The 16,196-nt window shown below is 46.3% G+C and overlaps 1 protein-coding gene across 1 annotated transcript; it reads left to right on the top strand.

The window, feature by feature from the left end:
- SLC51A (solute carrier family 51 subunit alpha) lies at positions 1-15,945 on the top strand. The gene is made up of 9 exons (XM_044383577.3): positions 1-309; positions 838-932; positions 9,785-9,939; positions 10,875-10,948; positions 11,371-11,529; positions 12,073-12,184; positions 12,476-12,622; positions 14,727-14,832; positions 15,559-15,945. The coding sequence occupies exons 1-9, from the start codon at positions 272-274 to the stop codon at positions 15,696-15,698; spliced, it is 1,026 nt and encodes a 341-aa protein (XP_044239512.2). The 5' UTR covers positions 1-271; the 3' UTR covers positions 15,699-15,945.
- Positions 15,946-16,196: the final 251 nt, after the last annotated feature.

The following is a 16,196-nucleotide window of genomic DNA, read 5'->3' as shown; positions in this document are numbered from 1 at the left end:
AGTCAGGAATGAGGGAACTCAGCCAGCCAAGAGGATCAAATTCCTCTGGGGTAAACTCTTGAGATAAGCTCTAGGGACTTGTGGGCACGGGAAGCCCAAGAAGAGAGAGGCAGAGAGGAAGATCCTGCCATTGCACCTACACGTGGCCGCAGCCCTCGCTCTGACAAAGGCCAGCAGGCAGCAGGACCAGCGGGAGCCACCTCCCTCAGGGCCCCACCAGCCTGCCCCTGCTTGCCCCTCAGTGCTTGCTGGGAAAGCCAGAGAGAAGACGATGGAGCCAGACAAAACTCAGATAAAACTTGACCCCAGGTGAGTGAGGGCGGCCGGCCCAGAGCCAGGAGTCAGTTGCTAAGCAGTGGCGGCCCCTATCTCGCGGGCCGGGCCCTATCTCCCTCCCGGGGCCTTCGGCTCCCAGGACACAGAATGAGGCAGACGAATAATGGTCAGGCTGGCCCTGAAGACTTATGAGGGGCAGGCACAGGGCCCCAACGAGCTGTGGGCCCATCCCTGGTGCTCAGAGTCTACTCTTTCTCTGAGGCCCTGCTCTTTCTCTCTGGCCAGTGCCTGGCCCGCTGCCCCAGTGGAAGTGGAGAGAGCGAACCGTGGACTCTTTGGGCACCGAAGCCAGGCCTGCCTATAGTCTGGGTGGCACTTGTCTTACACACCAGCCTGGGCTCACTTGCCATTTCCTCCAAGAATCAGGGCGTCGAGGGGAAATGTACAAGCTCCCTGAACTCAGGAGTGTTTGAGAGAGGGTCAGATAACTGGTGCTCCTTCTGGTAACCCCCCTCCACCTCCCCAAGCCCCATATTCTGAAGTAGGCTGGCGTCTCTACAGGTACACAGCAGATCTTCTGGAGTTACTGAAAACCAATTACAGCATCCCTTCTGCCTGCTTCTCTTACGCTCCCACTGCAGCCCAGCTTCTGAGAGGTGAGTCAGGGGCCCTCCCCAGAGGGAACTGAAAGGAGAAATGAGCATCCCAGCAGGAGGCCAGGACAGTTGAGTGACGCTGACGAGAGGTGGTCCTGAGCTGGCCAGCCTGGACAGTGTCTATCTATCATGGCTAAGGCCTTGGAGAAGAGCACCTCCTCAAGGAGTCAAGAGGCCAGAAGAGGGGCATGGCGGCCTAGCCAGGGAGACAAAGCTGCATGCGAGACCTCCCACAGATCGCAGCCTCAAAGCTCATGCAAGCTGGGGACATGCCTGGAGCATTGTTCAAACCCTAGAGCCATCCAGGGACTCAAGATGGTGCCCGCATGATCCAAGCCCCCAAGAATCCCCCTTGGGGCCTGCACAATAGCTTCTGGGAAAGGCTCTACATCGGTCTAGAGGGGTGGTCATTATGAATAACGTTCTTAAAACTTAGGCGACCCTGTGGAAGTACTCTGACAATGCTGGCCAACTAGGTCTTATACTGAATCGCTTTTGAAAGTGCAAAGCAGACGATGGGACTCAGTTTATTCCCTGGCTGCTGTATGACAACCAATGACCCAAGCGTCTTTCTAGCAAATCCGTCTCCTACCTGTATTTTATTTTGTTTTCCTACTACATGATTAACCACCTCTTAGCTATTGATGAAGAGGAGTCTGTGTCTCTGTGGTATCTTTTTTTTTAAAAGATTTTATTTATTCATTTGAGAGAGCATGCAAGTGGGGGGGGACAGAGCGAGAGGGAGAAGCAGGTTCCCCACTGAGCAGGGAGCCCCATGTGGGTCTCGATCCCAGGACCCCAAGATCACAACCTGAGCCCAAGGCAGACACTTAACTGACGAAGCCACCCAGGCGCCCCTCTACGGTACCTTTAATGTCTTTTCCCAGCCTCCTTCCTGATACTGCCACTTCAGTGAGTAGACTTTCTGACCAACAGGTTGTGGTCAGTGTGGATCAGGAGGCAGACATGGGCATGGTTCAGAGCATGGTTCAGCGTGGTTTCAGAGCGAATGACAACTGCCGGAGTGTGCAGAGAGGTTGGCGGCTGCTCTGGGGCTCGTGCCAGCGGCTAGCTGCTATATCCAGCTCCGGGAAGCCCTCGTTCAGACTGCAGCTGGTGGCACAAGTGTTCCCTTACGTGAGCAGTTGCCAACCAGAGGCAATTTTGTCCCCCAAGGAACGTCTGGCAATGTGTAGAGACCCTTTCAGTGGCTACAGCTAGAGGGTGCCATTGGCCTCTAGTGGGGAGAGGGCAGGGATGCTGGCCTGAATACAAAGGAAAGTCCCCCACGACAAGGAGTTACCTTGGCCAAAGTGCCGGCAGTGCTGAGATGGAGAAACCCTGCCTTACACAGTAAAAATCGGTCTCTCATTGCTTTGTGGCAGAACGTGCAAATAGAAGCACCAAGGATGTTCAAAGTAGGGCAATGGTTCTGGGTCGTGCCCAGGGGGAATGTCGGAGAGTGGAGAGCAGTGGGTGGTGCAGGGGGGCAGGGGCAGTACAGTAGGGGCCGGCAGGTTCCCCGGACACGAAGGAGCTGAATCTGGCAGGATTCCAGGCTGCTGGTGGAGAAGCAGGGGACAACCGGGAGGGCCGGGCCGGTGAGCTGGGGCCTGATGAGTGTCAGGCAGAGGAGTCATATGTGATCCTGCGGACAGAAGGAGCGGTCGGGGCTCTGAGATTGGGAGGGGGCTGGACAGTGCTTCAGAATCATTACTCCGTAGACAGGATGGATCTCCGGGAAGAAGGGCTTCGAGAAGCAGGGGTATACATTGGAGGTTACCGCCCCAGCCCAGCACGGGGAACAAGAGTCGGAGCCAGAACGGTGTCAGGGAAAGAGAGGGGAGGTTGGAAAGCAGAGGCAAGCTGAAGAAAGAGTGTGCTACCTGGTAAATAGCTTGACAGGGTGAGTGAAGGAAAAAGAGGCTGCGGTCACCACCCTGGGGATGGCGGCGGGGGGGGGGGGGGCGGTTGGATGGTGAGGGCAGAGGCGATGACCCCGAGAAACAGGAAAGCCCGGGAAAGGCTCTGCTCCTTCATCTGTAAACTGTTGCTCCTTAAAACTGGTTGCCGTTTAAGGAGGAGCTCTTAGGGGAGAACTACTGAACCTGTGTTTAAAATGCCTGCGATACGACTGCAGTGACAATCCCGACAGGATTTCTTAAATGGACTGATCCAAACATTTATGGAAAGCGTGGAGGGCCAGGAAAAGCCAAGACAATTTTGAAAATATGTATGGAGAGTAGCTGCCCTACCAGGGATTAAGACTTCTAATAAGACTAAGCAATGAGTAGTAAGCGCAAGGGGCCTAACAAGTAGAAACGCAGAACCCAACAGGTGCCCGCTTAGGCTCGTGCTCCGTGAAGGGTGGCCACACACACCAGTGGGTAGAGCAGACTCTTCGAGAAGTGATCTGGACAATGTATTTGTCCCCAGGACAAAAAAAAATCCGTGTGAAAATAGCTCCAGGGTAGCTTTAATCCAGACAGCTGAAATACCTAATTGGAAAATGCAAACGTTTTTACGAAAGACAATATAGAAAAGATATCTTTATGTTTGCAAGTGGAGAATAATTTCTTAAATGAAACACAAGCAGCCCAAATGATCAGGGAGATTGACTCCATACAACTAAGGACACTATAAACGATGTTAAACGCCAAACCCTAGACTGGGAGAAGATATTTTCAATCCTAACTAACAAAGAATTAAGTCGGTGTAAGAGAAATTACCCAATACAAAGTATATAAAGTATGTGCACAGACGGTTCAAGCAGAAGAAACCCAAACGACCAATAAATGGACAAAAAGATACTCAATTTGGTCAGGAACTGGAGAGCCGTGAGTAAAATGATGGCATTTCCCTCCAGTGACTCTGAGGTGACAGTGAGGGCTCAGGGCCCAGCGGCGGGCATCTAACTGGGAGAGCCACTGTGGAGAGTGGTCAGCTCACCGCAGCACGACAGATTCTCATCTCCTCCGGCCCAGAAATTCTGATTTTAAGTGTCCGCATAAAAGAACTCTCCCATATGTGCTGAGACCCGTCCAAGAATATTTATGGAAGCATTTGTTCGTCAGAATGAAAATAATGTCATGAAAACAATGTTGGATGGAGAAAGCATTTTGCAGAATGATGCCACTTGTGTAGTTTTTGTCTTTTTTTAAAAATTTATTTACTTGAGAGACAGAGAGAGCAGAGAGAGAAAGAGAGAGAGCACAAGTGGGGGAGGGGCAGAGGGCGAAGCGGGCTCCCCGAAGAGCAGGAGGTCAGAGGTGGGGGTCCTCAGGCTCCACCCCAGAACTCCGGAATCATGACCTGAGCCTAAGGCAGACATGCTTAACCACTTAACCGACTGAGTCACCTAGGTGCCCCCATTTCTGTAGATTTTGTAAAATGCAAAGTAATATGGTATGTTGAGTACATTGTACCTATGTTGTGAAAAATTAAAACATAAGGGAGAAAGATATACACCAACTTCAGAACAGTAGTTAGCTCTGGGAGGTGAGGTGGGGAAGGGAAAATGATCCAGGAGGTATGTACAAGGGCCCTCAAATACATCTGTAATGTTTAATGCTTCTAAAAATAATTTTTGAAGCAAAATTGGCAACATTGTAACACTCCTTAAAATGGGTTATGGGTATATATATTACTGTTTGCTCTATTATTCTCTTTATTTTTGTAATTTAAAAAATAATTATAAAAAATCGTTTTCAATGGCTGTGATGAAATGCTAGTTAAAAGCGTACACAATTTTATAGTATAATTGCAGTAATACAGTAGGTATGCACTTTAACCAGGGTGTTTTTTAAAGCTACTTTTTATTGAACAAATACTACACGCCAGGTGCTGTGCTAAGAGGTTAATGAGAGGATGAATAACCTGTCCAAGGTCAAGAGCAAGCAGTAAGTGGGATTTTACTTTGAACTCAGGTGTCTCTGACTCCAGAGCTTATGCTCTTAGCTCCCATGAAGACAAATACGCAAAAATGAAAATAACTTTTGGTTAGGAACTAGCTGGAATTATGGGGGATACTCTTTCAAAATTTTAATGCTCCAATATTGTTTTCATTATTAAAAAAATAATCTTCACTATTGCAGACACAGTGGGAAATTTGCTAGTTCCTAAGTGTGTAATTGTATTCAAAATGGTCAGTTAGACAAGCATTTCCCAAAGTGTGTTTCTCGGAATACTGGTCTCAAGTACTGCTTCATGAACACAGAATCTACAGAAAAATAAGTTTTGTAAAAGTTGCATTCTATAACCTCCACTAGGAAATTACAGTATAAATCCGATTAAAAGCTTGAGTATGGGAAGAAATAGGCTTAATTTTGTTTAAGGCATTTCCAAAAATCCTCTGGCCGTAGAACGCTAATATCTATTAAGATGCAGAAAAATAAGGTAGGGGACAATCTTCAAAGAAGATAAATGAGTTTCATGGTCAGCAGTAGGCTATGGATGCTAAGAAACTTCTCTCTTTCTTAGCTTTTGTGCTGTGGCAGTGGATACAAGAGCCTACAGATACAAGCAGGAGAAAGAATACAGAGTGCCAAAGCCAGAAGTTACAAGAGACTGCAAAAGCATGTCTGTACTGAACAGTCACATATGCCCCCACCCCACCTTCCTAAACTTAAACAACTTTTTAGGGTTGCGTTTCATTGTTTATATCACTCCACACTCCCTCCCATAGCTATGGGAACACACACCAAGAGTCAGCATGTGAAATGGTTAAGAGTATGGGCTCAGCCAGAAACCCCTGGGTTTTGCTCCCAGCCCCATAACTTCCAGGCTGTGTGACCATGGGCAAGGTGCTTAACTCTCCAAGCCTAGTTTTCTGGAAAAGCTTATAAAATGGAGATGACAATAGGAATTCTCATGGGGTTATTTCTTTCATTCAACCAATAGCACTTGGAGATGGAACAGAGAACAAAGCCTGACAAAGCCCCTGCCTTCCAGGAATTTATGGCGGGGGGGGGGGGGGGGCAGGGGGAGGTAGCAGAAAATAGGCAAGTAGATAAATATGTAAATAACCTCACTGTGGGTGGCAGATGGGGGGCAGCAGCATGCCAGGCACTCAGGGAAGGCTGGCTGAGGGGGACATTGAACGGAGAACTCAGTGAGGAGAAGCCAGCCCTGGTAGCTCAGGGAGAAAAGCTGATATGGGCAGAAACCAAGCACCACCAAGTTCCGGAGGTGGCACAGCTTACTTGGTTATTGGGAGACTGAAGGAGTGGCAGGGAAATCCTGAACCTCAATAAACGGAGAAGACCGGAGCAGCAGTGTTTCAGATGGGGAAACGCAGGGCGTGGGAGAGGATAAGAGATCAGTGCCCGAGACCTAGGGTCAGAGGCCATGAAGGGGACAGTGGTTCTGGGAGCCAATGTGGGGCAGATTTTCAAAGAGGAGGGAGCAGTCGAGACAGTGAAGACAGGGAAAGGCTCTGGCTTTTTGAAAGGGCTCTTTTCACTCTCAGTTCTCCCTGAGTTCGTGAGGACAAGGGTCAAGCAGGGGTGGGCAAGTCCTGCCAAGAGAGGCCTCTAGCAGTGACTCTGCCTTCCCACAACGGACACTGGTTTAGAGAAATCTACTGAATTGGGGCATCTGGGTGGCTCAATTGGTTGAGCGTGGGACTCCTGATTGCAGATCAGGTCGTGATCTCAGGGTTGTGAGATTGAGCCCCATGGGGGTTGGGGGGGGGGCTCCACACTCAGTGGAGGTAGGGGGAGGATTCTGCTTGGGATTCTTCTCTCTCTCTCTCTGCCCCTCCCCCCACCCATGTGCACTCTCTCTCTCTTTCTCAGCCCTGACCTTCTTCTGTTCTCCATACAATTATGTCAATATTTTTAGTTGGTTATCTTTATAGGTTTATTATCCCTTTAGATAATTTCTTATTCTGCTAACTATGAGCAGTACTTCCTGACTTTGCACTTTGTAAGAGAAAGATATTCGTGCCCCACTCTTTCCTTCAACTATTTCCTACCTTGCTCTCCCCAAACATGATTATAATTTTACTGTGCTAATTTTGCAATCTTCTTTGTTGACGTGAGGCCTTTTCTCAGGTATAAATTATATACAGTAAAGGGTAATGATGTCAAGTGTATATTGTGGTGCATTTTTGCCTGTGTGTACATCTGTGAAACCACCAGCTAGATCAAGAAATAGAACATTTCCAGCAACCAGTAGGGTCTCTTGTACTCCCTCCCCAGTTACTCGGCCTCCTGAGACCACTGTTTTAACCTCTACCACCTCTATAGATCATTTTTCCCTATTCTTCAATTTCTATAAACAAAATCAAATGGTATATACTCTCGTATCTGGCTTCCTTCACTCATCATTATTTTTTTTTAATATTTTATTTATTTTCCAGACAGAGAGAGAGAGAGAAAGCACAAGCAGGGGGAGGGGTAGAGGGAAAGAGAGGCCGACTCCCTGCTGAGCAAGGAGCCGGATGCGGGGCTGGATTCCAGGACCCCGAGATCATGACCTGAGCAGGAGTCAGATGCTTAACCAACTGAGCCACCCAGGCGCCCCTCATCGCTATGTTTTTAAGATTAATCTATTTTGTTGCATGTATCAGTAATTTATTCTTTTTTTATTGCTGTACGATGTTCTATTGTCAGAATAGATCACGATTTACAGTTGACCTTTAAATAACATGGGTTTGGGGCACCTGGGATCGAACCCAGTGTCAGGCTCCCTGCTCAGCTGGGAGCCTGCTTCTTCTTCTCCCCCTGCTGCTCCCCCTGCTTGTGCGCATGCTCTCTCTCTCTCTGTCAAATAAATAAAATAAAAAATCTTTTAAAAAATAAACAACACGGATTTGAACTGTGCGGGGCCACTTATTTGAGGATTTTTTTTCAATAATATATGTATGGTACTGTAAATATATCTTCTCTTCCCTATGATTTTCTTTTTTAATAAAGATTTTATTTTTAAGTAATCTCTATACCCAACGTGGGGTTCGACTTACAACCCCAAGATCAAAAGTCACACTTTCCACTGACTGAGCCAGCCAGGTGCCTCTTTATGATTTTCTTAATAACATTTTCTTTTCTCTAGTTTACCGTATTGTAAGAATGCAAAACATAATACATATAACATACAAAACGTGTTAATCAACTACCTAGTTATCAGTAAGGCTTCCGGTCAGCAGTAGGCTATTAGTAGTTAAGCTCGGAGGGACTCAAAAATTATACACAGATTTTGAACTGTGCGGGGGTGGGAGTCCCTAACCCCTGGGTTGTTCAAGGGTCAACTGTATTTATCTGTATTCTTGTTGAATACTTATAAGCTGTTTCCAGTTTGGGCCAGTATGAATAATGCTGCTCTGAGGATACTTTCAGTGATTACAAGCACTCATTTCTGTTGAATATGTATCCAGAAGTGGAATGTCTGTGTCATAGGGTAGGGGTATGTTTAGCTTTACTACGTACTACCAAACTGTTTTCCAAAACGGTTATGCCACTCCCAGCTGAAATAAATGAGTTCATTTTCCCCTTATCCTCATCAGCACTTGGAATCATCAGTCCTTTCGAGCCCTTTCGGTGGGTATGTAATGGCATCTCACATCTGTGTGGCCGTGATAACTGCTGATATTTAGCACCTTTTTTGCTTCATAAACATTTAAGTATCTTCTGTAAAGTAACTGTTTAGGTCTTTTTTTCATTTGTAAAAATCGGGCTGTCTTTTTCTGACCGATAGGAATTCTTCATGTATGGATGGATACTGGTCTTGTGCTAGATATCTGTATTTCAAGTATCTTCTCTCAGTCTGAGCTTGTCTTTTCACTCTCTTAATGGTTTCTTTTGATGAATGAAAATATTTAATTTTAAGAAAGTCCAATTTATCAATTTTTAGATTTGTGGGTAGTGGTTTTATGTCCTATTTTAAAACACCTTTGCCCATCTCAAAGTCATGAAGAGACACTTCTCTGTTGTCCTCTAAAAACTTTATTGTTTTAACTTTTACATTTAGGTGTTTTTAGATGGTGTGAGGGAGGGGTCAATGTTCTTTTTATCTGCCAAAGGGTATCCAGTAAGCCAGAACCCTTTCTTGAAAAAAACATCCATTTCCCCATAAATTGTAGTGAAGCCTTTGTCATAAATCAGATGACCATATATGTGTGGGTCTGTTAATAAATTGTTTTTTTAACTGAGTGCTAATAAGTTTTTAAAAAAATATTACACATTCTTCACAAAGATTTAAAAGCAGCATCTCTGAGGGTAGGACCTGGACAGCTAATTTTTAACAACTACTCAAATGATTGCAATAAACACTAAAGAGAACTACTGAACCACATTTAATTTAAGACTAATGTGAGGCCAACATGAGTCAATTGTCCTTGGAGTCTTTACGTGTATGCATTTCTCTTTTGTTAAAATCCCTTCCTAATGTCGCAGTTTCATGACATAATTTTTGAAGTCAAATTTAAACAGCCCTGAAGTATACCATTGATTACATTCTGCTTTAATTATAATGTTAATTGGTCCACGTCTGCTAGCATGACACCTTTCACTGGAAAGTAGTAAAGTTGACTAGGCACGGCCAACCTCCTAATTCAAAATTCTTGCTAATTAAGTAAAAACTTCTTTGGTGTCTATATCCTGGTTGAGGTAAGCCTTATCATACCTAGAATTATCTGGTCTAGTCTCTCATCCATGCAGAAGAATCACTACTTTTTAGCTACGTGTTGGATAGTCTAGGTCTAAGAAAATGCCATTCTTCTGCATGGGTGGGAGCGTTGACCAGATAATTCTAGATACGGTAAAGCAATTTAGATCCAAATGAAGAAGCCCACATCTTCTGCCCCTCAGTCCTGGACTTCAGCTCAGGCGAGTTTGCCCTCTCTTTCCATTTAGCTCTGGGTCCTGCACAAATTGCCCTCACAGTCATTATGACTTTGTTCACCCTGGGCTCGGTCATCATCTTCCTGGAAGATGCTGTCTACCTGTACAAGAACACTCGATGCCCCATCAAGAGGGGGACCCTGCTCTGGAGCAGCTCTGCACCCACGGTAAGGGCCTTATAGCTGCCCTTTGGGAGGGACTAAACAAGAGACAGGAACCATTTTTGAGAATTCCTCTAAACTCAGAATTCAAGTCAGCAGAGGGTTGACTGCTTCTACCCACTTACAATGGGGGGTTGTAATGTGATTTCCATTTGCAGTCAGGACCCCATGCTTGGAAGGCCAATAGGCAGTGGGACAGGGAGTTTGAATTCTTAGAGCCAAGAGAGAGCTGCAGAAACTGCTCAGCCCACCAGCACTGCCACTCACTACTTCCCACCATAGTATTACTGTTAAAAGCAAGCTTCCTTCCGGTACAGGAAAGCAGTGGTTCCTCAGAGGGGGAAGAGGGAAAGAATTTATTTTCCCATGGGGACATACTCAGCTCTACCCTTACATTGTAAACCTTTTTAACTCACTCTCACAGACATTATATAGGTCTCTGGCTTGCTCCCAGGCCATAAGTTTGGACTTCCGTTTCCTTGTAAGGTCTATGTGTGTGTGTGGGGGGTGGAGAATGGAGCACCTTGAGGTCCTTTTCTAGCAGAGGACACCTGCCTGAGCCATCTCATGTCATCAGAGATGCTCTAGTAACATGCAATGTTGAAAAGGGAGGGTTGGATCTTGACCCAATTCATCCTAAGGATGAACTTACCTACACTGCTCCAGGGATATAGGATGTCTTCATATAGGATATAGGACAGTCTTTAAAAGAGCACCTGACCTACAGTGACCTGCTGTCTCTGACCCTAGATATAGAAGGAACTAACCACTGAATTAAAAAAAAAAACTTTTAAAAATTCATTGATTTATTTATTTTTCCAGCCAACCACTTTTAAGTGATGGCACCTTAATTGTTCAGGTTTTGCCATAAAAGGTTTGAGAGGGTGAGCACCAAAGACTCCCTTCTCGCCGTAACCAGCTTCTTGCTCCTCTCCAAGTAGGTCGTGTCTGTCTTCTGCTGTTTTGGTCTCTGGATCCCTCGTTCCCTCATGCTCGTGGAAATGGCCATAACCTCGTGAGTGTCCTGCCCCACCCCCAGCTCTGAGCTGGGTACCCTTTTGCTCCCCACTCACCCAGGACTCCAGAGTCCATGTCTTTTTTTATCCCATATCCCTTCCATAAATCCCTGCAAACCAATTGACCATGAATCTAGGCCCTTTCAACTTGTGCTAATCAGGTCTCTTAAATTTCTCACTCTGTTCATCCTCAGTCAACCATTTTGCTCCTACAAGCCCCAGTTCCCCTCTTCCTCAGCCCCTGGACCCTGTCCTCTCTCTCCCTCTCGCTGCGTCACACATTCTGAATGCCTGGTCCCTACTGTGACCCCCTCGCTGAGCCATACCTCTGTTGCACCTTTTGCAGTCTATTTGTCTTTGCTATCCCCTTAGCTGGTTGCCACTTCCCCCTCTGTGAGGCCCACCTCTGCTCCCACTCCAGGTTTTACGCGGTATGCTTTTACCTGATGATGAGAGTCATGGTGGAAGGCTTTGGTGGGAAGGAGGCGGTACTGAGGACACTGAAGGACACTCCGATGATGGTCCATACAGGCCCCTGCTGCTGCTGCTGCCCCTGCTGCCCCCCACTAACACTCACCAGGTAAGGTGGGAGGGAGAGGCTCCCTCAAGGAACAGGTTAGCCTCTTCTCCCAAGAGCCTCTCTGGTTCTCTCAGCCCTGCTTCAAGTCTTTTGGAATCAGGCTGGTATGGAACAAAGCCAGCGATGAAACGGTGGACATCCCACAGCCACCACCCACACACTGGGCACCCACCCAGGGGTGAGGAAAGCACAGGAAGGAGAACTCCAATTTCAATCACTTAAGTTCACTGCTGCCTACAAACTTTAGCCACATGGAGCAAAGTGGACTTTGGGCTACTTACTTGTCCCTTCTGCCCATTTTGGTTAATGAGGTTGGGGTCAACATTCTGATAGTTCTTGCTCAAAAGGCAGCCCTCTGGTCTGGGGATGAGTGGGAGACAAGAAGAGGGTTCCCAATGCTCTCAACATTCTGGTCTCTTCTGTCCTCATCCATCTAGCCATTTTGGTGTCCATTATGGCAGCCAAGCTTCAGCCCAGGAGCTGAAGGTGTTCTTGAAGTAGGCAGTTTGTGGGTTCATGTTCCTAACCCTTTACTTCCTTCAGGAAGAAGCTTCAGCTGCTGATGCTGGGCCCATTCCAGTATGCCTTCTTCAAGATAACACTGAGCCTGGTGGGCCTGTTTCTCATCCCTGATGGCATCTATGACCCAGCAGACGTAAGCCAGGAGTAAGGGGTGGCAAAGTCCCAGACTCACTTATTACCTCTGAGCTCTAGAAGGAAGAGCTGGAGCCAACATTCCCTGCAACCAGGGCCCCACAGACAGGGTAGCCCCAGTACAGTGTGGCCATGGAAAAGTAGAGGCTTGGAGACTCTGGTGGGGAGAGGAGAGTGGAACAGGCCAAGGTTTGGGGGCCTTTTTATTACCTTTCCCACCATGGAAGAGGAGAAATACAAGGAGGAGAAAAGGCTTGCCTACCTCACTGACTGCTTTCTGATCTGCCCCCAGATTTCTGAGGAAAGCACAGCTCTGTGGATCAACACTGTCCTTGGTGTGTCCACCCTGTTGGCTCTCTGGTCCCTGGCCATCATCTTCCGTCAAGCCAAGATGCACCTGGGCGCGCAGAATATAGGAGCCAAATTTGTCCTCTTTCAGGTAACTATACCCTGGGAGAGAAAAGAGGATTAATATTAGAGCTACCAACAACTGGGGTTAGGAGGTGAGACTAATAAAGACAAAAGTGGGTCTGGGAATCTTAAGCCTGAGTTTCCTGTGAGATTTAGAAAACGATTCCTGCCACTTCCCAGTTTTTGCTTTTCTGTGCTATAATAGCTTCCTAACACTGCCCTCACAAAGGATCACAAACTGGGTGGCTTAAAACAACAGAAATGTCTTGTCTCACAGTTCTGGAGGCTACAAGCCTATGTCAACCAGGCCATGCTCCCTCTGAAACCTATAGGGGAGAATTCTTCCTTGCCTCTTCCTAACTACTGGTGGTTGACCAGCAATCCCCAGCTAGCAACTGCATCACGGATTTTGCCTCCATCATGACATGGCATGTGTCGTGTGTCTTGTGTCTCTTTTACTCTCCTTATAAGGACAACAGTATATGGGAATAAGGAACCACTCTCCTCCAGCACGACGTCATCTTAACTAATGACACCTAATTAGTTAACCAAAACAATGATGTTGTTTCCAAATAAGATCACATTCTGAAGTACTGGGGGTTAGGACTTCAACATATCGTTTTAGGGAATCCACTTCAACTCCTAAAACGTGTACCATCAACCTTAAATTCTTCTACCTTTGCTTTTTTCTTTCTTTTCTACCCAACACTTTCTAAAGCTCTATAATGAATCACCACCAGGAGCATCAGCGTTATCATAGTTATGACCTACCTTTACCACCTGTTAGGGACTTTTCATGTGTTACATCTAAATTTTCACAATAATCTTAGGAGTCATTATTATTTCTATTGTACAAACGAGGCCCAGAGATGTCATCGGGCTTGCTCGAAGGCATGTGGGTATGGGGCTAGAATTTAAACCTAGATCTGTCTGACTCTCAAATCCACATTCCTTCTTCTCATCGTGCTGCCTCTTCACCTGCACGCCTCTTCTGAAAGTTCTCCACAAGGCACATTTTTTCACTTTGACACTTTCCATTCTCTAAAGCCCAGAGAACTTCCACCAAATGCAGTGATTTCTAGCCCAGCCGTGTTTTCCTTCTCTCTCCATTCTTTCTGTCTCCTCACTAGGCCCTTCTCCTACTCCCACAGCATAGTGACTGCTTTACAGTTAACAATGTGATTTCACATAAATTCTCATTTGATCTAAGCAGATGCCTCCAAAATGTGGATTTCTGGACACACAGTAGGTAGAATTGAAGAAGAGAGAGGCCAGAAGAGCCTGAAATGAGTCAGGGACTGAAAGGGCCAAAAGGATCTGGGCCCCAGAAGCACTTAGGGTCATGCCACAGGGTAAGAGCCCTGTGACTGCCAAGCCTGCCTGTGACTATTGTGGGGACACCTGGACATGCTGAGTCTGCCTTAAAGAGTCTGATGCTTTAAAAAGTGCACTCAGGGAGGACAAGTACTAAGACAAATGGAGTTGCTGGAGCCTCTGGACAGAGATTTTCTTTTTCTTCTTTTTTTTTTTTCTTATTGTATCAAAATATGCATAAAATTTACCATTTTAAGTATTTTTAAGTGTACAGTTCAGTGGCATGAAGTGCATTCACATTGTTGTGCAATTATCACTACCATCCATTTCCAGAATTTTTTCGCCTTCCACACAGAAACTCTGTACCTATTGAACATTAATCCCCCGTTCCCGCTTCCGCCCAGCCCCTGGCACAGTAGAGATTTTTCAAAGGTGCCTTACTTCATGGCCAATTGCCCATTATTCAAGGAGCAGGGAATCTCAGGTTCTTGAGCCAGACAGAAATAGTCTTCTCTAACCATCCACCCTCTTCATCCATTGAGTGCTCATTAGTAGCCATGGCTGAGATAGGGAAATAAACATGGACCGCCAATCAATTCTTGTTTCTTGTCACAAATTCTCATAAAATATTGGGTAGAAGACAAGATTGTACTTTGCCTAAAGATTAAAACTCCACAAAATTTTACCTTAAGTGAGTTTCAACCCTCTGTAAGCGCACAGATCGAAAGGTCAGCTGAATGCACCATGGAAGGCCAAGCACAGCCTCAGGGCCATGGGTGCTGGGCCCCTCCTGCCCTTGCTTCTCTTCCGTTCTGCAGGTGCTCCTCATCCTGACTGCCCTGCAGCCATCCATCTTCTCAGTCTTGGCCAACAATGGGCAGATTGCTTGTTCACCTCCCTTTTCCTCTAAAATCAGGTCTCAAGGTGAGCACAAGGGAGTCCCTCTCTCATTCCAGAATGGGCGAGAAGGGAGGGTCAGGGAAGACAGGACCTTAGAACAGAGGTTGGGCCAGCTGGCTTCTGCTCAAAATACTCAGAAAGGGATCTCCGAGAAATCCTAGTCAGGTTTTAGGGAAATGGTGGCTTCTCTGACCACACAGAGGAGAGCTTCGATCCCATAGCTTGAGGCCAGCCCTGATGACCAATCCAGGAAGCCACTTGTTCAATCCTCAGCTTCTGGGAGAGGAGTGGGTGTGGTATGAAGGCAGAAGGTCATGCTGATGGGGGCGCCTGGGTGGCTCAGTTGGTTAAGTGCGTCGACTCTTGATGTCCGCTTGGGTCATGATCTCAGGGTTGTGGGATCGAGCTCCACGTCAGGCTCCATGCTGAGCATGGAATCTGCTTGGGAGTCTCTCTCACCCTCTGCCCCCTGCTCACTCTCTCTCTCAAAAAAAAAGGAAGGTTGTGCTGATAGAACACACAAAAGAAATGGGGTTTAATGGTAGCCTCAGATTGCAGAAGGTAGAGTCAAGGTCTGGTTCTGGCTCTGCCATCAATCTGCTGTGTTACTTATGACAACTTAATAGGTCTAGACTTGGTTTGAGGACAAACTGGAGAAAAGTGTTGCTGAACTCATATGCCAGGGCTGCTAGTGGGATACCACCTCTACAATTTAGCATAACTTACATTATTTTTCACTCCATGCTGCAGTGATGAATTGCCACCTCCTGGTACTGGAGACTTTTCTAATGACTGTGCTGGCACGCATGTACTACCGAAGGAAAGACAACAAGGTTGGATATGAACCTTTTTCTTCCTCAAACCTGGATTTGGTCCAAGGTGGACATTGAAAAAGACACTGTACACATTAAACGGGCACAAGATTTCCTCACAGTCCCTCAACCTTGACCAAACAGGGATGGATTCCATTTTCAGCACAAGCTGGCAGATTACATTTGACTGTAGGAGATGAAGGAGAATTATGGAATAGGATGCAATTATTTTGGATCTTACCTAGAGAAGGTATTTTAAGTTTTACAATAAACAGGATAGAGTTTAAAATTCTATAATTGTACTGTATGGTGACTAACATAATAAAAAAACTCTTACCAAAAAAAAAAAAATTCTGTAATTGGGTACATTGCCTCTGTGGGTGACACTATTAGCCCTTGAAGTTTGTATACTGAAAGGTCACTCTGAGTTTTCCCAAAGCCACTGAAAGGGGGGAAAGTATATGGTAGTTTGCCTGTTATAAGAACAGGAGTAGAACTCAACCAGGCAAACCCTTACGTTTATTGCAGCATTATTCACAATAACCAAGACATGGAAGCAACCTAAGTGTCCATCAG

The sequence above is a fragment of the Ursus arctos genome, unplaced genomic scaffold (genome assembly GCF_023065955.2).
Source record: "Ursus arctos isolate Adak ecotype North America unplaced genomic scaffold, UrsArc2.0 scaffold_4, whole genome shotgun sequence".
In the NCBI taxonomy this organism is placed as follows: Eukaryota; Metazoa; Chordata; class Mammalia; order Carnivora; family Ursidae; genus Ursus; species Ursus arctos.
This window is presented reverse-complemented; position numbering and strand designations above follow the sequence as displayed.

Coding starts and splice junctions, on each gene's coding strand:
- SLC51A (XM_044383577.3), top strand. CDS start 272: ATGGAGCCAGACAAAACTCAGATAAAACTTGACCCCAG. Junction 11,530..12,072: donor CCCCCACTAACACTCACCAG/GTAAGGTGGGAG, acceptor TACTTCCTTCAG/GAAGAAGCTTCAGCTGCTGA. Junction 12,185..12,475: donor GCATCTATGACCCAGCAGAC/GTAAGCCAGGAG, acceptor ATCTGCCCCCAG/ATTTCTGAGGAAAGCACAGC.